This window comes from Phaethon aethereus (genome assembly GCF_964289735.1).
Source record: "Phaethon aethereus genome assembly, chromosome: 6".
Classification (NCBI taxonomy): domain Eukaryota; kingdom Metazoa; phylum Chordata; class Aves; order Phaethontiformes; family Phaethontidae; genus Phaethon; species Phaethon aethereus.
This window is the reverse complement of record NC_138580.1, coordinates 30554478-30576435: the sequence shown is the minus strand read 5'-3', so window position 1 is coordinate 30576435 and position 21958 is coordinate 30554478. Positions and strand designations below refer to the sequence as shown.

Below are 21958 nucleotides of genomic sequence, written 5' to 3'. Positions count from 1 at the left end.
ATAGGTCTGTTGGGAATATTAAAGTATAATAGTAGTTTTAAACACCATCCTGCCAGAATTACTCTTTCCCCTTCTCTGATAAAACTTAAAATAATTTCAGAAAGACCAATCTTTTTTACTTTATTATGAAAATTGCTACATTACAGTCACTGTTCAAAACAGTATTTTGACATGGTTTCTTTTCATTTAGGTGCCAATACACAAGCCATGATCACTATTTCAAAAATATGATTAGCATTATCTATGGTAGTTTGACATAACTTAAGTCATTATAACAGTCTCTAATTTATTCCTCTCTCCCCCTTCTTTGAGTCAGCCATGGTAAAGAACAGCACCTACAATACCCAAATTATCCACCAGTGTTATTGGTATAAATAAAGTTAACCATAAACCACAGACGAACACACACACACACACAGAAATCCCCCAGGGAAATTACTTGTTCTCTACATGTTCAAAAAAATGCAATGAGGTTAGCTTTTTTCACTCCAACACAAGTTCAAAGGCAAAAGTCTCAAATTTAACCCACTGTCAGCTTGTTCAAGAGCACATTCCCATTCTCCTACCACCTGGGCTTCCACAGAAAGTGTTTGTCCTCAGACCTCAAGGTAACAAGACTGAACACAACAGATTTTGGGTATTTAATTCAGGGCCAAAATTTGAAGTGGTCAGTGCCTTTTATTTATTTCATGTACAGAAAGTATGGTGAATGCCTGCATATTTATAATCCTAGTAAACAGGGAAGCCCGTGACAGTTTCCATAGCAGCACGTTAATACTGCATTCAGCAATGCTGTTCAACACAGATGCCTCAAAAACCTTTACAGCCAAACACGCTACAGGTTACCCATTATAAATACTAACATATTTCTATTTTTTAAATAAACAAACATAATAGCTTAATTCAGGAAGACTGAATGGTTCTGTGGTGCAATTCATTCTCTTTAAATGTCTCTGTTGACAAACCAGGAAAAATAAAAAAACCCCACTGCTTTAGAAGCCATGCGGTCCAGACTTTCACATGTACTCTATGTAGATGCCATGCTTTTTGCAGCAATGTTAATTTAAAAAGAGTAGATCATCTTTCTGTTAGAATAGGAAATTATTTCTTCTTGGCAAGTGCTTGACAAACCAAGTCTTTAGCTTCATCACCACTTCACAGCCTCTGGCTGCAGTTTTGCAATCTTAAAACTGAAAGTTCAGAAGAAACAACTGAGTATTTTCATCTGTAACAACGGAACTGTAACAGAGTATTTTTAAGTGCCATTTCGGGGAAGAAAGTGAGTATTAGTGAAGTTCCACTGAGTAGATTATCGCACAGAGCCAGGTCGTAAATGATGGTCTAGGTAAGCTTTTCATGTTGAATCTGGTAGTAACATGCCTGAATTAAAACAAAGTTCAGTTTAGCACACATACCAGTTCTCAGTAAGTTGATAAAGCATCACACACAAAAAGGCTGTTTGGTTGGGTTTTTTTATCCAAGAAAAGAGGACTAGGTTTTCTACAAGCAGTGATGATACAGTGACATTCAACACATGAGAATCTTCCGGTATGTAAACTGGCAAAAAGAAAACCAGCAGATTTTAAGTTACAAATTATGTCCAACTCTTAATGAAGTGAGATAGCATGATGTGGGACTCTGAATACTTTGAGCTCCCAGCTCTGCCAAGATGAAGTACATTTTTTTGCTCACAAGTCTGTCTTTGCCCTTTGACAGAAGGGCCCAAAAAAGAAAATATTTTCTTACAGGACAAGGATGCAGGGATTAAGGATTTCAAAAGCCCTCAGACTGAAAAGCAAAGGTTTCTATCACCTGGATAAATAAACTGACCTGCTGCTGATAGCTATTCACTCCTTAATGCTGGTTCAAACATGCACTGGGTCAGCCAGGACCAGAAACTTAATATGTATGTCTCGGACAACACTTGCACTCATGGAAAATAAAGAGTCTGCTACACAGATTTTTTTGATAAATTTTAACCAACTCAAACGTTCCCTTTTTGGAGCACTATAAAAATAACAGGTATGAAAAAACCTCTGCACCCAGCTATTTCCAGTTTGCACAGACAGAAAATACAATCATGTTCACCTAGCAGCTCACCTTAAGATCTTTATTTAAGTTTCAGATTAACAGCCTCTCTCCAAAACAAACCCACAAAAAGGCTCCAAACAGCTGAATTGTCACATGAGCCACTTGTATGAATAGTTTTGAGGTACCAACACAACCTATTTCCATTATGGAGGTCTTAGTGTAAAACAGGATATTCATCAAAACATAGATTCTCTCTGTTCTTCCATACTTAAAAAGAGAAGAATACTAAATAGAATGTGAAGTGTGACATAGTAAAAAGTTTTGTGTTTGTTGGGTTGTTTTTTGCGGGGTGGAGTGTTGCTCAGGTTTTGTTTGTTTGTTTTCAAAATTGGATTCCTGAAGCATCTTGATGTAATGTTAAACATTATTGGAATGGCTAACCCCCAAAGCAGCACTTCATTCCAATTTTTAATAAAGGGAGTAAGTTTTTTTTAAGTTGCAGGGGAATGACAAGCTCAAGGTGATCATTCAGAACTGTTAACAGCAACCAATGTTACATTTGAATAAAGTACATTTGCATATTGCACCATTTTATTAGCAGTACCTGCAACTGTTAGTTTATCCTAAACTCTAAGTTAAGGTTCTTTGTTCATCCTAGTTAAGAACATCAATAAAAATATCAAAGAAGTTACAACCTAATGTTCATACAATTGTCCTAAGCTGATCATCACTGCTCAAAGCTGATTAATTTCTAAAGAAAGCTTTTAATAACCCTGAATAATTTTCATACCTTCAAGGTAGTGAACATAATGCCTTGTTCCCCATGCTGCAGATAAGGATCCATCAGGTCTTCGATTAAGTGCACTTCAGACCCCAAATTCCTTATCCTGTCACATGGGGAAGAGGGAGAGAGAATAGGTGAATGAAAGATACCATTACAATGTTTTTACTTTCTGTACATGGTGTTGTGCAAAAAAACATGCTTTTCCCTAACCTCATTCTGAGGTTGCAACCACTTCCCAGTTAACTGTTAAAATTTTTTTCAGGCCAAAGCAGTAAATGTTCCATTTTGGCTGTCTAAGTTACAAAAAGCTAGCAATTAGTCCTATAACGAGAAACATGAGTGTTTCATACAGGTAAAAGTGCTCATAGTGCCTACACTCAGCTTATGACTGATGCCACTCTTACTGCCTACCTGGCTCGTAGCACCACATAGAGAAAAACAGGAAATAAGTCATCCATGGACCACAGAAAATCTTCCTGAAGAGTCTCAAGTACATTCTGAGAGATCTCTTCAAAAGTCTGCTGGATCACCTTCAACTTGTCAGCTGGAGTAAATGTGGTACTATTTGGAGAGCAAGAGCAAAACAAGGTAACAATAAGAAGTTACATATCTGCATCTAAATTAGGAAGACAATTTGCTAGCTAGCACGCCCCCATGCCCAAGAAGATAATCCCGATCATCACAACAGCCCCAGCTGCCAAGGCTGTGTAGTACCCCAGGCTATAATTACTGGATCAAGGCACACTACAGGTAAGACTGTCTTCACAGTTTTAAGATGTTTACTACTAAAATTCTTAAAGCAGAATTCCTTATGTCAGCTAACAGACACAGAAAAGCTCCCCATACACAGGTCATTTTGCCATAACTGTTCAGAAATTCACCTGTGTCTTTGATCAGACATCCTCATGCTTTTGATTCTAAATGGTATCCTATGGACACATCTCAGGCACATTTATGAGGCTATACTTCATTCCCCACTGGGAGAATTTGCTAATATTTTTAGCAGGAATTCTGAAACTTTTTGGTGACCTCTCTCATGAAGGTCAACAAAGAAAAGGTGACAGGTAAAGGATCACAATCAAGTTAAACTGGATAGTACTATACCAGGAACACTAAAACACTAAAAAACAAATTTCAGAGAATTACCTGATTTGCTGTAAACATTCAACTGCAGAGGCAAAGCAGGCATCTTTTGTATTTGATGATACCTGTGTAATCATGAGAAGATTTATCATGCAGGTTTAACAACCCCACTATTCAGCAGAAGAAAACCAGAATATTATGCACCACTGGCATGAAAGACTTTTTTTTCCAGTGCAAAGAAAGGGGAATATGCCTGGACACCAAAGTCATCCATCTGCCTATGTATAATTTGTATGAGTTTCATTTAAAATTCAGAAAAGCCCGTACTGAATTCCTTGGTATGTTACAGATGGTTCTGGCTATCTTCCAGGTCAAGACTGAGAATCATTAAATCTTAATGGTTAACAATCAAGGGGAACTGTAATACTGGAATGGTTGAAACCTCAAAGTCATAGCTGTCAATAATCAGAAACTCAGGTTTGGAGCAAAGAGAAAAGGACAAATATAAATGTTAGTTCTTAATATGCAAATGAGCCCAAGTCTTTCTGAATGGAGCAGGTAGAGAATGGATGGATGCAAAAAGACCTAGAGAAATTCACAGAAATTAGGAAACTGGACAGACGAGAGAAGCAGATAAACATGATGTCTTGGCTAAAAACATCCTGTTTAATTGAAAGAATGGCCCAGCAAATAGGGTAAATGGCTGCAGAGAGCATCACATACTGCGTAATTCAGAAAAGACACATGCCACACAGTACTTCACAGTGGAGGGGCTCTACTCTCTAACCAAGCAGTCAGAAATGTGAAGGATTCAGACAGCTGGTAAGAATTTTGCCCAGTACCTAAAAATACAGAACATTTTAAGTTAACTCAAACATGTTATTGCTGGATTTTGGAACATTTCTAGTCTGAGTGGAGGTTTGCATCATATTTTCTCAGCTGAATCCTCAACTTTATGATTTGGGAAAAAGGGGACTTGTCTTGCTGGGAACCCATAGCCTTGGGGTGGGGTTCGGCAGCAGCTTTGATTATTGTTATGAACTTGTAACACTCAATCTCTACCAACAGTATCAGCTCATCTGTGTGCAGCCACTACTGTGGCTTCCAATTACTACAGACTTTGCACAAGCCACAGTTATACATAGGGAAGAGGTGATCTGAAGGCAGGAGGATCTAAATGACTGTAAAAAATTCAAAATTTCAAATAAAAGTATACCAACTCATAAACACATTCCTAAACAGATTCAGAGTATACTGTAAACATTGAAATTGTTCAGTTATGATTGTTAAACCACTCTTACTGGAGCACAGAGAACGAGTGCTACAGTATTACCAAGACCAGTGTTCAGCCACTTTCAGCAAGATGATGATTAAGAATAAAAAAACATACAATTCTCATAATCAGAAAGTATACAAAGGTATAATAAATAACATTTTATGTTGTATTACAAATTGTACAATACAAAACATTACAAATAATAAATAAATACAAAAATACTCTTTTAATCAAGCAGCTTGAAAGTTTCCTTGGTAGACTTTTATTCCCACATTCTCTAACATAATTGGAGACCAAGCAAATGTCTTCCTGAATTAGAATTCACTAGAGTAAGACAGTAAGTGACAAAGCTGGACTGACAGCTATTGTAAGAAATCATTAATGTAGCTTTTAAGTAGCAGGCAAATTTTGAGGAAACAAAGTAGCATAGCATCTCTTAAGCAAGAAGCCTGGTCAAAAATTCTTTGACCGCTTCTTCATGATCTCAGCTTCTTGAAAGAAACACTGGGCAAAGCATAGTGTAAGTCAAGGCCCAGTGAACATACCTTTCTACTCTCTCCAAGGATGGATACAGTTCCTGGCCAAAATTTCCTGCAAGAAACCCAACACAGTCTATTGAGAGAGTGTACCTTAAAGTATTTTTCACCTTATGAAAATGAAATAATTGTGGTGTTCTGAGATACAGCTCTTTCCAACAGGATCAACTACATTGAGCACAAATAGCTGTAAAATAGCCTGATCTGAAATGCCTCACTCTGGTTTTGTAGTGATGCCAATCTTCCCCCCCGCACATCCCTTTTTAGAAGGGGAAAGTTTTGATTTGCTCTCTCAGCCATACTAATCAGCTTGCAGATATCTTTAGATGCATTTTAATCAAAGAAAAGCACTTTAGACAATAGAGGTTTTTTAGTTGCTTTATCTAATTATATGCCATAATCTTCTTGTAAGTTCTGTTTTATTGTTGAAGCATACTCACACTTGCACTCCAAGAAAACTTAGAAGAGCCATATCAGTTTGTTTGTTTAGACGTAAAACACATTCCCAGTAAATATCTTCCTCACGCTCATTGTCTAAGGCATACAACATAAACAGAGGAGGATAGAGTCGTGGCAGTAATACAGGGAGCAGCAAGCCAAAACTGGTTACCACATAGCTATAAAAAAAAAAAGAGAAGGTTAGTATGAGTCTATTCTATGAGGGATAAGAATGATAAAATAAGCACAAATCAATCAAATAGTATCTGTGCTAAGAAATACTTAGGAATAATTTTGCTTTACAGTCCACACACAGGTGGTTTGGGGCATGGGGCAGTGGTTATAGTGCAGGTATTTTGCGGTTTCTGGCTTTTAATTGGCTTTCTTCCTTGTATAATGTAAAAGCTGAATACTGTACTATATTATAGTTCAAGTTTTACCTGTGTCTTCACACTAATAATTTAGCCCCCATTCTGAGCCACTCTGCTGACAGCTGAACTTTACCTTCAAAGCACAAGCTAGAAAAGTAGCTAAATGGCTAAAACCATTTAAGTTACCTGACCTAGCTCCATACACTCACACTCCAGGCTCCATAAAGCCAGCAGTTGCTTGGCATCAAGCTGTAAGCCTCGCAGGGAAAGCTGAACTCAAGGTGCCTACTAATACCATCAGCACAGGTCATTGGAGCCTTTCTCAGAAGGCGCTTTCTAACTGATCCCTCTTCCTTATTTTGACCACACCTGAGGCTGCTGTGCACAGGAGAACAATGGACTCAAGTGTGAGCCCCATGTAACTGTTTTTGATGCAGTATATGTGCACTGGACCTGCATTACCCCCAGTGCTCATACCCCAAACAGCTTTCTGAAGCCCAGGCCCAAGCCTGAACTTGTTTACCCACAACAGACAAAAGCAAGTTTGAGCTTAAATAAAGACTCACTGCATGGAACAGGGATGAAATGCTTATTGCAACCATCATGTGGAAGTTTGCTTATCAGAATCTGTTATCAGAACCAAAAGGAAAACAAAAAATCTGCTTATATCCATCAGTTAAACATATGCTTATCTTTCTTCTCCCACCCAAGAAAAAACTGCGAACAGAAATGAAGTCTTCCTTAGTTCTTTTTTTTTCCCTTTATGTACCCTGGCTCAGGAGATTCTGATCTGGAGTCAGATTTTCCACTGCAAAATGATCTCCTTCCCTTTGTCTCTGTTGCCAGAAATGGAATTGTGCTGCCCTCCTCCGGAAGATCAGGAAACAAAAACCTAAATGGCAATACACAGAGTAACGTATGATTTCATTTCACGATGTTTCCACAGCATTAGCAGGGAAGATTGGAGAGGAAAGAAAAGTCACCTGAAATAACACATGGTGGACTAAGGCAGCATAGCTAACAGACATATGGTACCATCTACCTGGAAGAAAACTTATGATGGCCAACCCCTCCAATGCCAAAGATACCTTTCCTACCTTGACATCACTTCCCTCCAGACAAGACTTCTAATAGTTAATAATTTGGAGTAATTCTGCTTTCAAATTGGCAGGACCCAATTAAAGCTGTAATTGCACTCAAGAATCTAAGCAAACACTTCATAGGAACACTGCTCATCCATGTTAGTAAGAACTTCAATGGAATACATGGCAAGTCCCTGTCCTCACTATTCTTCTATGCCCTTTGAACACTTGTCTTTTCACAGCATGGATATCCAGAGACACTAAATTGGAAATTCACATTAAGATGAGCTCCCTACAGCCATATTGTCAAGTACAATGTAGGATGTAATACACTGTGAAGATTTTAATTTCTTTATTTTGACGGAATATTCAAGACTCCTTAAAAAGGTTAAGGAAGTAAAAGCAACCCCCAAAACAGAGTAAAGATATTGGCATACTTGCGTCGCATAAACATTAGGCAGTTTCAGTACATGAGACATCTGTAATTAATTCAACAGTAGCTTGACTTGAAAATTAGACTGTCATTACCTAACCAATTGGAAGATGCGTTTGAGGTAGGACTTTATCTCTCTTACAGCCTCTTGCAGTAATCGTCGATTAGCGCCTACCCCAACATAGGTCATTCTGTAGACAGCTACTAGTGTTTCCACCAGCTTGCCCAATGGATGGAGAGGAGTATCGCAAGCCTGAGGTGAAAGATATTAATTGGCTAGTCAGATAGGTCAATGCCAGACACACAAAAAAATTAATTCAAAAGGATGGGTCAGAAATCCAACAACAGGCTTTGAAAAAAAAAAAAAAATCACAAATATATCAAAAAGCAAGCTAAGTTTAACAACATGCCATTGTATTAGAAAATTTATGTATTAGCTGAATACAGCTCATAGAGGAGTCAAGGCAGCACAAGCACTTGTTGCTACTACTTGACAAGTCATCTGTCCCGTACTATTAACATGCAATAATTAGCAAGTATTTAAAGATGCTTTGCTAGGATCCAATGTAAAAGAATTAAAACAGTAACTGAGCAGAAATCAACTTTAAGCCAGTATCCATTAGGTATATAATGATTTTAGTCTTAGTTGCGGATTTTGATTCAATTAATTAGGAAGTTATGAGCAAACATAATGAATACAACATGGATGACAAGACTGCAAATATGGAAGGAATTAAGGAAAGGTATTACAAAGTGAGCTTGACATCATGCTTTACCACAAAGCTACGTAAGCATGACAGTCACATACCTTTATCAAATATTTTTTTATATTTTCATATTTTTCCAGGGTGAAGGCACCAGTGTGTTGTGGAATGAACTCCAAACTTTCCAGTGTCTGAGTATGTGAGCGGCTCAATAATTCTGGGCTGCGGTTATAAAAAGGACAAAGACATTATACAGATTATTAGACATACAGTAGGAAAAAAAACCCTGAAGCTAGCAACTGAACTCTAAACATCAGTATGTCCCTGAAAGGGTTTATACTGCAGAGTATTAAGAGTTCTGATTTTGTTTAGGATTTCTTGTTGCTGTTTTAACTGAACTTTTACAGTTAAAGTTTCTAGTCAAGAGTGCCAGTTTCTTTCTCAATACTTTCTTCATCTTGCTAACTACATTCTCTAGGAACTAACCTGTCTTTGTGTTGCCGTCGGTTGGTGGTCAGGGCCACTGCAATGTTGTCCCAAGCTTTCCATCTGTCCCCCTGGCCTGGGCTCTCACAACCAAGCTGGTTCCAGCATTCCTCAAATACTGCCTTCCATTTTTCATCAGGAGGCACTGCCAGGATCCCAAGTTTCCGCCTAATAAAATGTCCGATTAGTCGGTTAAAATCAAACAGTTCTGAAACACATTCAGCTATGAAAACCACCTATGGATAATGTCAATCTAGGATCTCATACTATTTTACCAAAAGCTGATATACTTAATCTCTACTGTGAAATAAGTGTATCACTAAGAATAAACCTAGAAGCTACTGTTTAATGTCTTGACTTTCAACACCTTTTAAAAAGAACTTACAGAAATTCTCCTTCAATTTTTTTCCTTGCTAACTAACATACATTAATCCATGTAACATAACATTACAAGATTAAAATGGTTTTAACACCTACATGTGGTAACAACTATGAACCTTATTACATTAGAGAAGCCAGTCTTACTCTTTCTTGTAGTCTTCCAGGAAATGGGTTTGTTTAAAGACTAAAAGGACTGGTTTGATTTCCAAGAAAACAGACCATACTGCACTTAACTGGGCTTACCTTACCACTGGTATTCATTTAGAAGGCTCAGGACACATTCACAGAGCAAAAGACACAGCATAAAAATGTCCCAAATATCTCACTATCCTGGAATGTACAAACGGCGTAGCTATACAGATAAATACCAAGAATGGATATATGGCTCCTGCCCCTAAAGTAGTATCTACATATGATGTTGCGTGACATGTTAGGGATGTGCTGGTGGAGAGTAAAACTAGCTCAGGCATCTTCTCACTGACAGCCAATCCTCTACAGCCAAAGGAAAACCAAGAAAACCAAGAATTATTGTTCTCCCTATAGACAGACAGATCTATAATGAAAGACATAGAATGAAATTTAGGGCTTTGAAAAACTTTCATGAAGCAAATAAATGCTGTCAGGGTTAACAAGTTCTATCTGGATTTAAATGAAGTGTCAGATATCGTCAGACCTTTCAGTAATATTTTTCCACCATGTTTGAGATGAGAACTAGTAACACAGATTATTTCCCCCTGCTTCCAGTTTCACGAAGTAGCAAAGTAGGCTCTAAGCCTTTTCACAAATTATACCAGAAGATTTTCAGCTTCAAGAGAGCCTAAAAAGGGTAGATGAAACGCTTATTTCACAAGCAATCTTCACAAATATGTACATACATTTATTCATAGACTCCCTACTGGGTAAAAAGCAGACAGCTGCTAAGGTTGCAAGTGTTCAGTTCAGCAGGGAGGCCTGCTTAACTTTGCATCCTGTTGTAGGTGTCAGCACTGTCAGAAGAAATTACCCGTGAATGCTTCAGGAAGCATACTGAGAAGTAATCTAGGTAAAAACATTAGAGTTGTGTTTCCCATTTTAATTTGAAATTTGAGAGTATCCTTCAAAGATATTGAATCCTGTACAACAATTACTACTATTGTAAACCAGTGTATAGTGCTACCAACCACTGAAATTTCACCAACTCTTTAAAGTTTTTTCTGCTCAGAGAGATCGCAGTTATGACTTAAATAAAACAAATGTGTTTTTCTCCCCAGATACAATCAAGCAAATTGACCTAACACATCTGTTATAAACAGGGTTATATGGATACTTTTCAAAATTATCTTTGCCAAGGTGTTAAAATGCTCTCTTTTGCAACTCAGCAAATTTTTCTACTATTTTCTTATGCATTGTTTGGAAGAGGTGTGATAAAACTAGCTAATTCTGTCCCAATGTACCCCCAAATTGGCATTGTTAAATAACACATTAAATTAATTAATTTACCAACAGAATAATTGGCAGAAGGCAAAGTAGTCTGTGATTGACTTAATTGCTCAAATGTAACTTAGTCTTTCTCAGTACATAAAAAGTCATCATCAGCTATGAAATTAGGTTCTAACAGTCAGTTATAAATAAAAAAAAATTCTGAGACTGCTATAGGACAGTAGCAGCATGTCAGCTATCCTGTAATTTCATGCTGTTACCTCCGTATTCAAGTAGTAATTAAAGCAACAGCAGCTACAAAGAAGATTATCTTATTTTATTTCCTAGGCAAGAGGGAAGAGGAATAAAAAAGGAAAAATGTTTTTTCAATCTTACTGTTTCTTTGGAAAAAATATTTTTAACTGGCCTTTTAAAAAAAGACAATAGTTATGTTCTGAGTTATTACTGAACCATATGAGAAATTACTTCCTATTCAACACTCACAATGCTTTAGGTTTGTCCTTCTCATTCTCATACAAGCTAGGTTTGAAGTAGGTTCCTGTGATTTTTATCCCAGATCCCCATTCTCCACTGAAGAGACCTTCAATATAATCTCCATTTGGCAAGGTCAGTGTTCCCTTGAGAGAAAATAAACAATATAACTGAAATCCATTTGGAACCAAATGACAAGGAAGGAGACTCTCTTTTTAGATGGTAACAGTTTACAAGTGACAACTGTAATACCGACCTTTCCACTCAGAGTCCAGTTATCTGAAAATTCCCCCTCATAGACTGTATCATCCTCAGAAAGCAGAATTCCAGTCCCCTATAAAGAGAATCACAAACAACACAAAGCAGTAATTGTAACAGAAGGCCAGACTGCAGATCTAAAGGTACACTGAAAAACCTGTTACTAATACCTGGCAAACAATTTTTTAAAAAGCAGTTTCTGAAGTAGTCCTAAGTAAAACAGAGCAGGAATTATAAAAACAGTTTAAAAAGCCAAGACAATAGAAGGTTAGAAGAAAAGAAGGTTTACATAGCCTAACATACACTGTTATCTGTTGCCACTCATCTGCCCCAGAGAGCTTCCACACTTGGAGGAAAAGTCACTATAGCACAGAGTCCGGTGTTCAACTCACCATCATTTTGTTGGTGCTGAAGGCTCCTTCATAATATAGCCCAAACTGAGTAACCACAACACCATTGCCTTGGCAAAGATCATCTTGCCACATTCCCATATACTTTTCTCCTCTGAAAAAAAATGAAGTAGAGTACAGTCTAAGTAGTACATTTATATCCTTTCTTTGGCTTTACTGCGATATTTGACCATTACAGAAACCATTAGAAAAGAGTCATGCAGCACTTGCTTCAGGTCTGTCAATCTAGTTTCACTAGCTTCATGGCAATGAAGAATCTTTTTGATCAAAATAAACTATAATGAACTTCCTTTCACAATTCACATTACAAATTGGCTACATACGAGCAAACTGTTCCTGATGACCTGGAACAATGCTGAAGCCCTGTTAAGCCCAATTTCCGTCCAAAGGAATCTGAGCAGTAGCTACAGCACACAAGAAACAGGGAAAGTTGTTAGCTGATCTGGATCAGCTTTATCTAAGATTTAAGTTGTATATGAAATCTTTGGCTTCATCAGGCATCTGCATGATTAAGTTATTTAGAAAAGATGCAAGATGCTTATTTTAGGCGCTTTTTTTTTTGCCAAAAGATTTTGATTTCTTTACCTAAAATCAGATTACTCAAATTGAGAGGATAATAAATGAAGGAAACCAAACTGTTCTACTTGGGGGATAGGAGGGAGACCTACGAAGTCATACATGACATCTTGAAAATATTAAAGTGCAAAAATGGTAAGGAAACAGATCATGTTGTAGAAAGTTTCTGGATAACAGTCGAACAAAGGTCCTGCCATTAAAAAAAAAATTTAGACAATTAAACATTTCTCACAAGTAAATATCAGCCTCTTTCAGACTACTATTTAAAATACATTTTTGTAGTGGAATTCCACAGAGGTCAGGCTAGAACACCTGAAACTAACTGCAAGTCCCAAATATTTTGAAACAATCTATTTTTCAAATTGTTCTGAAAAAGAACATGACATTTTCACCATACAAGTAATAAAAATATTAACTCATCAAGCACTTTTTTGTTTGCTTTTAGAGGGAAACTACTGATTGATTTAATAGAACTCTGCTTATTACACAACATTTTCCTCCTAGTACCCAGGAAAAATTATGGTCATAGTAAAGACAGCAAGCCCAGATGTTAATCTAAATTCAGGGGTTGTCTTCCAGCTGATTGGACCCATAACCTAGCAGGATGCTGGCCTAGTGACCAAAAAAACAGACTATATTGAACTGTGCTTAGACAGTATTTATTTAGTGCACGTTTAGTGCAGTACTGTTTCTGAGACTATCATTTCCCTAACGTGCCCTGAGAGAAAGCATCTGCCTTCCACTGCATTGTCAGAGTAAGTAAATAGAAAACCTGAGCACGAGCTGAAATTTACCTAGTCCCGTACATCCGATCATGGAACAACCCAGTCTTATAGGCCTGAGATGAAAGAATACACCTCACATGACACTCATAAAACTTTCAACACTCACAAAACAAGATACCTTAATAAGTTACCGTATTCAGTGCTAGTTTTCAGGCAGGAGTATGATAGGAAAGCAAGGCAGGAAAAAACAAAGCAAAACAAAAACCCCCACATTTACTCCAGAAGCAGCAGCAAAAAGCACTCTCTAGACCCAATTCTTCAGATCATCAACCCAGAAAGCCTACTATAAAGGAAAAAAAAAAGAAAACAACCACAAAAAACCCCAGATATGCATTACCACTGCTACTAACAGACCAAATCCTTTCCTACTCTTTTTGCAATTGCCTGTCATACCAGTGTTTTGTGGAACTGAAGCATTACCTTGTGATATCATCAAAAACTCCATAACCACTCTTCTTATCCATTGTCCACTGTCCAATGAACATGCTGGGAGAGGAAGAGGTCAGCTTCCCACTGCGTAGCAGACCGTGCCCATGACGCATGTTATCCTGAAAACACCCTTCATACACCTCACCAGTAGCAAAGCTATAATGAAAAAGAGAGTAAGTTAGATTCCTATAATCTACTTTTCTGTTGTGTTTTAGTTTTTGGAGGGGTTTTTTGGTTGGTTTTTCTCCTTGCCCCAAAAACAGATCAATCCTCTCTTTTTTTCTTCTAGGAATTACATTACAGCCACACCAAGCAGGAACTATAGTAAAAGTATATTTGGGATAAAAGTGAGCCTTTAATACAAGGTCTTTTGATGCTTTGTTGTTTTAAAGCCACCCTCTCCCCAACAAGCAAGGCCATTAGAGGTTATATTTATCTCTAAGAAGAAAGAATCCTCTATTACTGAAAGGTGGTATCAACATTGGAATAGATATTAATACCAGAATGCAGTACAAGTATGCATTGTGAGCAATCTACCAAAAGCAAAGCAGAAAATAAGCCAAGCTAACTATCATCACAAGGCTGAAATGTTACAAGAAAGCTATATACAGAGGCTTGGGAAGCAGCGTGCCAGAGCATCAGCCCTGCTCTCCCTTCTGCAATGACAGCCAACACAAGTACTACATTACCTGTAGACTCCATGCCCGCACATTTTGCCTTCCTTCCAGTACCCCACATAATGGTCATCCTTATTCAATGCTTTGTTTGGCACTCTGTACTCGCCATACCTGTCAATGCACAGAAATGGAACACAAGCAGCTATAATACTAAACACATTTCATTAAACAGATGAACAGAACAGAAACAGATACCTATCACAAACCCATTCTAAGAATCAGAATGCTCTATATTATTTTTAGCACATCTCTCAAACTACAGCAGTTACAGATATATTTTTTAGGAGAAAGCAGGAATTCCAGCATCACTAAGTCAATTTAGTCTATACTGCTTTTCTCTTGCTTGATTTTGGCATGTTGTAAGTATTCCTCTCTCTACCACACTGCAGCATTTTTCACAGCTTTCTAAAGGCCACAAGTCCGCTCACATCCTAAAACTGCTTCTGCCTTTGTTGTCTTCTTCAGGTCTTGATAATTAGACACACTTTTATTCCAGGGAATAAAACATATGTATTGCTACGGAAAATATTTTAAAAAAAGCTGCTAGCTTCCAGTTATGCTTAAACAGTGGCATAGAACTGTTCACAATTTCAGTATGCCTGAGAAGAATGAGACACAACTTTTATTTATTGATTGTAACCTTCTGAGGAGATTAAAATCCAGTTCTGAAGATTCTCCTGAGAGCGTGTCTACACCAACAAGACATTACTATTGTCGAGCGTTGAGACTATAGCATGCATGCCGAAATACAAATATATGCATTTGATAATCCCAGCAATTACAGCTAAATACCAATCCATTTATTTCTTCTGGGGACTTGTTTACAATATTTCCATCTCCAACAACCCTAAAATCACCAGGGTTAGTTACACTTACTAGTAGTTACAAATGACCAAAGCTCTAATCTGGTTTTGTAGTTATATTATAGACATTATACCAATAGGTAAGGTGTATTTTAAAAAGCTGTCTGCAGCCAGACCACATTTCAATTTTCCCTCCAACTCAATACTTTGAAAATACATCTGGAAGCCAATGGGACACCTCATATATTTTTATCCCACCAAGTACAGACATGTCTGCTCACAAGATTCATATAAAAATGCCTCTGGAAAGAAGTTAACCTCTTAGCCTCAATAGTGCCCTAAGCAGATTCTTAGCAATGACATCCATAGATTAATTCAAAGCTGTGTAATAAATTATTAAGTTACTTTTAAGTGGTCTTATTTGTTTCACCAGATAACTTGATAACATCTGGGACTTCTGTTCATCCTATTTTCAAACTCCTCTGTACTAGTTATCTTAATCATCAGGATCACATACTCTCATTAGTTTTGTTTTCATCACCCAAACCCTGAAGTCTCAGTTCAAGATTTGTTGTGTCCTTCCTGAATTATTAAAACCTTGCTCTACCAGAAATACAGCAAGGAAAACATTAGAGAAGATGCATCACTACATTGTATGAAAGGCAGTGCATTTTCCAGAAGGATAAAAGAACAATACCAGAACTTTTGAAAATATTGCAACACAAAAAGTGAAGTTACCTATACAGCAGAAAATTGACTGCAGACTTCTCAATTGGCTTCCTCTGCTTTGGAGTTCACACCCACCCATTCTTTCTCCTCAGCTGTTTTACCATTTCCTTCCTCCATCCTACAGCTGATTACCCCAATTAGTTTCAGTTCCACGAAAGAGCAAGTTTTTAATTATGCAGTTGCAAGTCTATTGAGAAGACAACTAGCATACCTCTGGATAAATGAGACTATGTATATGAACATATTGATATATCTTCTTAAAATACATAACCCTGAGTCAGTAAGATTCACTCCAAAACCTTTAATTAAAAGGTTTCTGTTATTTCCTCCTACAACAAGAGGTATTGCTTGCCCTCTGGGCTCCACAGGTAGTGAGAGGATCTTACCCATCCTCCAGCCCAGTCCGGAAAGTCCCAGAGTACATTTTTCCATCTGGCCACTTTAGGATCCCTCTGAAAAAAATACAAAGCCATACACATGTTTAAGATAGTCAGTTCAACTTTGCACTTCCCAAATAAGTTCTGTGAGTGAGCCTACTTATTGATACAGCAAGCACCGCATTTTGTTTTCAACTGTTACGTTCAAATACTTTTACCTGCCATGAGGTTTTCCCGAAAGCCATCTCCCATCATAAACAGCATCTTTAAATCGAGGGTCCTTATAGAAGGTGTATTTCGCACTGCGAGAAATAGGAGGTTCCTGTCTTGGCACATTCCCACCAGCTCCGTACAGAATTAAGTCAGAAGTCCCTTTAAGGGCCTGATCCACTGCTTGGCTTATAGCCCTCAGCCACTTGGTCTGAAACGGAAAGCATTTCATCACAGAATTCAGCTAACATCCATCTTTGCATTGAATCCTGCTTTTACAGAAACCACAATAATCTCCTTTGCACTTCTCAGTACAGTGTTGTAAACTGGAGCACTGCTACAGTCAAGCACAGTGTACAGTCAACCTGCATACCAAGTTGCACGAAGACTTCATTCTTAGTGAATACTTAGGCAATACTTCTCCCTATTCAGTTTCCCAGTGGGAGAGAAAAACTCATTCATATCACTGAAGCCATGAAAAATTTCTAGATATGCCTACCTTTTCCTGTGGTGTTGAAGAAACAAGAACAAACTGTTCTTCTGGTGTTGTAATCTTCAATCCATTCCTATATGGCAGGAAAAAAGTATTTTAATCTAGTGAAATTTCATCCTGAAAAAGTCCAGATTTCTTAGAGCATGAATATTCTATCTTCCCTCACCCACCCCAGCTAGCATTCACTGTAATATTAGTGTCAGCAGTGAAAAGAAGCAGCAGGAGAGACTCCTCATTTTCCTTGACTACCTTATTCCTTCTAATGTTTATACAACTTTTTTTTTTTAAAGACATAGAAATACAGTAAGTTTTCTGAAACAAGAAAGAGGGGTAGACATGATTGTATCCCGCCTATTCCACTCCTAGTTTACAATAATTGGTTACAAAATGCTCATCCTCCCTCCCGATACCTGACTGTTTCAGCATCACAAGCAACAATACTCACACATTACCAGCTTCTTCTGAAAGAGCTTCTACCCACAGTGTAGACAAGGGAAAAATATGGTGCGTTGAAAACTGTAGGCAAGGAGAAGGGGGGAAACTTCACTGAATACAGATCCATTACCCCTGCCCCATGCTTTTTCTGAACATTTTTTTTCCTTTCTTTGAGGACTGCGGAAAACTGAGCATTACAGGCTCCTTATTTGTACCCTGCTCCAAGAAATAACCAACAGAAACCATGCCAGCCACAGGGCGACAGCAATCAAACATTTAAAAAAAAAAGAGTTGATGATTTCAAATTTATTCATAAACATGAAAAAATACTTTTAAATATTCAAGCAACACTGCAGTGAACAGTGCAAAAACTTACCTTTACTATATGAAAAAAAGTCATGTTGTTTGAAGCATAGAAAAGTTTTGTTCCTGGATACAAGCTGCCTTACCTGAGCATGTACCAGAGCATCATTAAAAAGTATGAACCAGTTTACAGAGAATCTTCCAGCATGCTGCAGGGACAGCCCCCGATTGCTGCTTTCACAGATTAAACGACGCTCTGGCTTCCGCAAGGAATCCTACAGGTAGGGTTAAAAACAAAGTTACAGAAGCTTACTTCTCACTGATTGTAACTTAAGGTCAGTGCTATTTGATAGTAAGGGCCCAACCTTTTTAAAGTTAAGAGTACTACAGCAACACAAATTAGAAGCAAGAGAAGTGCAACTGGGACAGTAGACTCAGTAATAGACACAGGGTATAACACTAACAGCAAGAGATTCAAGCTGCCAAAGCACTGACAATTGTCATTATACCGTCATTTTCCCAGGAAAGGTCTTCCAGAAGCCAAGCGTGTATTCTGCTTCTTTCCTTTTTCTGCTAAGATGGACAGCAAGGGTCTCGTAACAAGAGCTAGAATCTTGTAGCTTCTGGTATTCTGGAGATGCCTGTAGGGCACAAGGCCAGACAGACCTAAGAGTGTTTCTGAACAACTGGACAAACAACACTAACCAAGCTGCAACACAACTGCTCATTTTATTAAATCAGTACCAAACGCATGACAGTTGGTCTGGTTAATAAAGTAACAGTGGAGGCTAAGTTATTTTCTTGGTCACATGTTCTGTTGGTATGCTGGGAGTTTTGAAATCACAGAAGTTCCATGACTGTTAAGAGGAGAATGATTAATATACAATTACATGATCTACCTTCTTGCAGCTTAACAAGTTGTAGCAGAAGTAGCACTAATAATTGCAGGAGTAATACTTTAAATTACTATATTGGGATAAACATACAAGAGTTATTGTTCCTGTTTAGTCATCTTTTATTTCAGAAGAATACAATTATATACATCTAAACGGGTTGTAAAAGTCTACCTAATATATATGTAGTATTTTTAGTAAAGTATTACAGCCAAGGATCACTACAGTAATGATGCCAGATGGAACTGAAAAGCAACAGGCAAACATCAAAATAATGTACTTACAATTAAGCGCTCAGGCGCACAAACAAGTTCTGGCAGGGTAACAAATTTCTACCTGTCATGTGATCTGTGCAGGTGTGGTGCAAGATTGCACAAATAAATGTGCATGATCTTCCCTGCAGCAAATATAAGTCCCAAGTAACTTCTCTGAGGACTAAGCTATTTCTAATTACCTGGCATTTGCTTCACACAGTTACTTCCGAGCCATAAGTTTCATGTGTATATTTATTCTAATAGAGATAACAAAGCCAGCTTACCACTTCAAAACATGTGGCAAGCTTTAGCAAAGTTCTAGCATAATTATGAAGTCTTCCAAATGGCATGAAAAACAGAGCATTCAGAACTTCCACTAGCTGGAGGTTTTCCTCATTCTTCTCAGACAGTTTCTGTAATAGCTCCTGGTTTTTACTCAGGAAGTCTCTAAATGATGGGACCATTGGGGAACAGAGGAAAGAGAAGAAAAAAAGACAGCATGACATCAGTGATGTTATATATCAATGAGCACAGAATGCTCCTTTTTGGATTATTGTAAACCAATAAAAATTGTAATGGTGAATGCATGCTGCTTATTAAACTATTCCCAATTTAGTTTAAGGAAGCACAGTAATATAGACATGTAGATCTCTACCTGCAACACAGGACTTGTTTACTTCTACTCTTACATGCTCAGTCATTAAACTGGTTGAAGAAAGTTGACTAAATTGCCCCACTTAGAGAGAGTAACTACTTGCCTTTTCCCCTTTAACACTTGGTTAGTAAAACAGCTAACAGGTGGAATGATTTCCCCCTTACTTTTGGAGTAGTAAGTTCCTAACACTGTTGATTCATATGAGACAACCTGAAAGAATCTTAACTTTGCTCCAGTGCATTTCCCTAAGCATATCCAAATAATCTCTTCCCCACCCCTGCTGTTCAAGGCAACTGACCAGTTTTTCCCCTAACTAGAAAAATTACATCCTACCTCAAAGAAAGGCAGGAAATCTGTTCAATCCTCAGTCTGATTTCCAAGAAGGAGAACTAATCTAGTTCAGAGAAGAAGAGGGAAATGATTCTGAAGACAATACATTAGCACACAAACCCAGGATTTCTTCATTAAAAGGAAAACAAACCTACTTTTCCCTCTCCTTCACCATATCTGTGTGCACACATGTGCTGGCACATGTGACACATCTGCATTAAAGCACATCCAGCTGGGAAGCATTTAAACCACAAGCTGCAAAAATCAGGTGAGGCTGAGAAAGCAGGCCCCAGGGATAGTGAAACAGATGAGAGAATTGCAGAGCAGGGTCCCCAAGAATTCTACATGATTAGTAAGATGCCATTTCATACATCAAAATAACATACCTTGTCTAGGTCTGATAACAATACTTAAAAACTCTCTTGTTCAACAAGCCTTAGGAATAAAGTCTTCTTTAGAGAGAAGACCATATTTCTTAATCTTAAATTTAACCATCTGGGTGGCTTGCACTTTTAAAGCACTTTGAGATCCTCACACCAAGGTGCCTCTGTAGAAGAGTGTCAAATAATAACAGATTCATAACACTGAGTATATAGCTCATCTACTCTTTCAGAGGAAATGCTCAAAATCCTGCTAGCAATGGAGATCTCTATTGAAGCTAGCGCTTGCACTTTTTTTTTAACATTGGGATGACTTCTAATGCATTCATATCACAGAATATTCATAAAAGACAGCTGACATTGTTAACTGTCAACTAAGACAGCATCCCTTTGGTGAGGGGGCAGAAATTCATCATTACCAGCAAAAATATTCCTGACTTCCCTTTGCAAGTAACAGGAGAAAACTTCTAAGACATCTCCTCCCTGAAGTTTCAGAACCTGAAAAAGTCTTATTCACCTAATGAGACCCTGGTTGCAGTAGGAGAACCTGTTGACACCTGACAACTGATGTGAAAAATTCAGTATGAGTAACTTCAGCATCCAATAATCATGAATAAGCTTATGCTTGAACTAAGATTTCCTGTAAGTCACCTTAAAAATCTTGACCAATGCAGAAAGATTCTCAGTGTCTCTCTGCAGTGGGTTTTTTTGTATTTAGTCTTTGGCACTGGTCCTCAGCTACAGAAGATTCTTTGCATTAGGTACCCTGGTATTTCAAAGAACTTCCAATACCACCATTTATATGCTACATTCAAAGTGCTCCATAAACAGCTGTAACAGAATTACTCCTATTACAGAATTTAGGAAAGAAGGAAAACCAGTAATTCCTCAGACGAGTTAAAAAAACCCAAATCATTGCAACAACTTCTTCACAGCACTAGAGTGAAAAAGGCAAAATGTCATTACTTTATTTCTTAGGCAAAAATGTTACTGAACTGAGAAAAAGGCTTTACTTTATGATCTATAAACTTCAAATATACTACCTCAGAATATACAATTCCTTCCTCACATTTGAGAGCATCTATGCATGAAACAGAGTAAAGCAACCTTGAGATGCAGAGAAGATACATGTGCAAAAATGTTATTTTTGCCTCATTTTAAAGTGCCTCCATAAACTTAAAAGAATTAAAGTGAATTCACATTATCTACTCTTACTAATTCTTAAAGAAAAGTTTTCTGTTCCATATTTTCTTGACAGCACCATCTAAAAGATAAAATACTAACAAACACTAGATATACAGTGAAAATTAAACTTCAAGACTAACTTTTCCAAAAAATCATTATCTGAAATCTATTTGTATTTCTTTCAAGGAATTTACAATAATTTATATTTTTTTTTCTCCTTCATCCACCTTCAGGATAAAGTAATTGAACTAATTCAGCAGCATTTTAACCTAAACTTTCAT

At 37.6% G+C, this 21958-nt stretch overlaps 1 protein-coding gene across 1 annotated transcript in view; it reads right to left on the bottom strand.

Moving 5' to 3' along the window:
- Positions 1 to 1341: 1341 nt before the first annotated feature.
- The window catches only part of ALS2 (alsin Rho guanine nucleotide exchange factor ALS2), a gene marked incomplete at both ends in the record, with an annotated part of 35834 nt that continues 15217 nt past the window's right edge, over positions 1342 to 21958 (bottom strand). The window contains 22 exons of the mRNA XM_082001206.1: positions 1342 to 1380; positions 2822 to 2918; positions 3227 to 3376; positions 3962 to 4023; positions 5720 to 5765; positions 6151 to 6327; positions 7289 to 7411; positions 8130 to 8287; positions 8843 to 8960; positions 9225 to 9392; positions 11508 to 11641; positions 11752 to 11829; positions 12146 to 12257; positions 13945 to 14109; positions 14643 to 14741; positions 16549 to 16614; positions 16758 to 16960; positions 17249 to 17315; positions 17688 to 17758; positions 18127 to 18255; positions 18490 to 18621; positions 19412 to 19574. Of these exons, the coding sequence (XP_081857332.1) occupies positions 1342 to 1380; positions 2822 to 2918; positions 3227 to 3376; positions 3962 to 4023; positions 5720 to 5765; positions 6151 to 6327; positions 7289 to 7411; positions 8130 to 8287; positions 8843 to 8960; positions 9225 to 9392; positions 11508 to 11641; positions 11752 to 11829; positions 12146 to 12257; positions 13945 to 14109; positions 14643 to 14741; positions 16549 to 16614; positions 16758 to 16960; positions 17249 to 17315; positions 17688 to 17758; positions 18127 to 18255; positions 18490 to 18621; positions 19412 to 19574 (2557 nt within the window). The remainder of the gene's footprint in view (positions 1381 to 2821; positions 2919 to 3226; positions 3377 to 3961; positions 4024 to 5719; positions 5766 to 6150; positions 6328 to 7288; positions 7412 to 8129; positions 8288 to 8842; positions 8961 to 9224; positions 9393 to 11507; positions 11642 to 11751; positions 11830 to 12145; positions 12258 to 13944; positions 14110 to 14642; positions 14742 to 16548; positions 16615 to 16757; positions 16961 to 17248; positions 17316 to 17687; positions 17759 to 18126; positions 18256 to 18489; positions 18622 to 19411; positions 19575 to 21958) is intronic.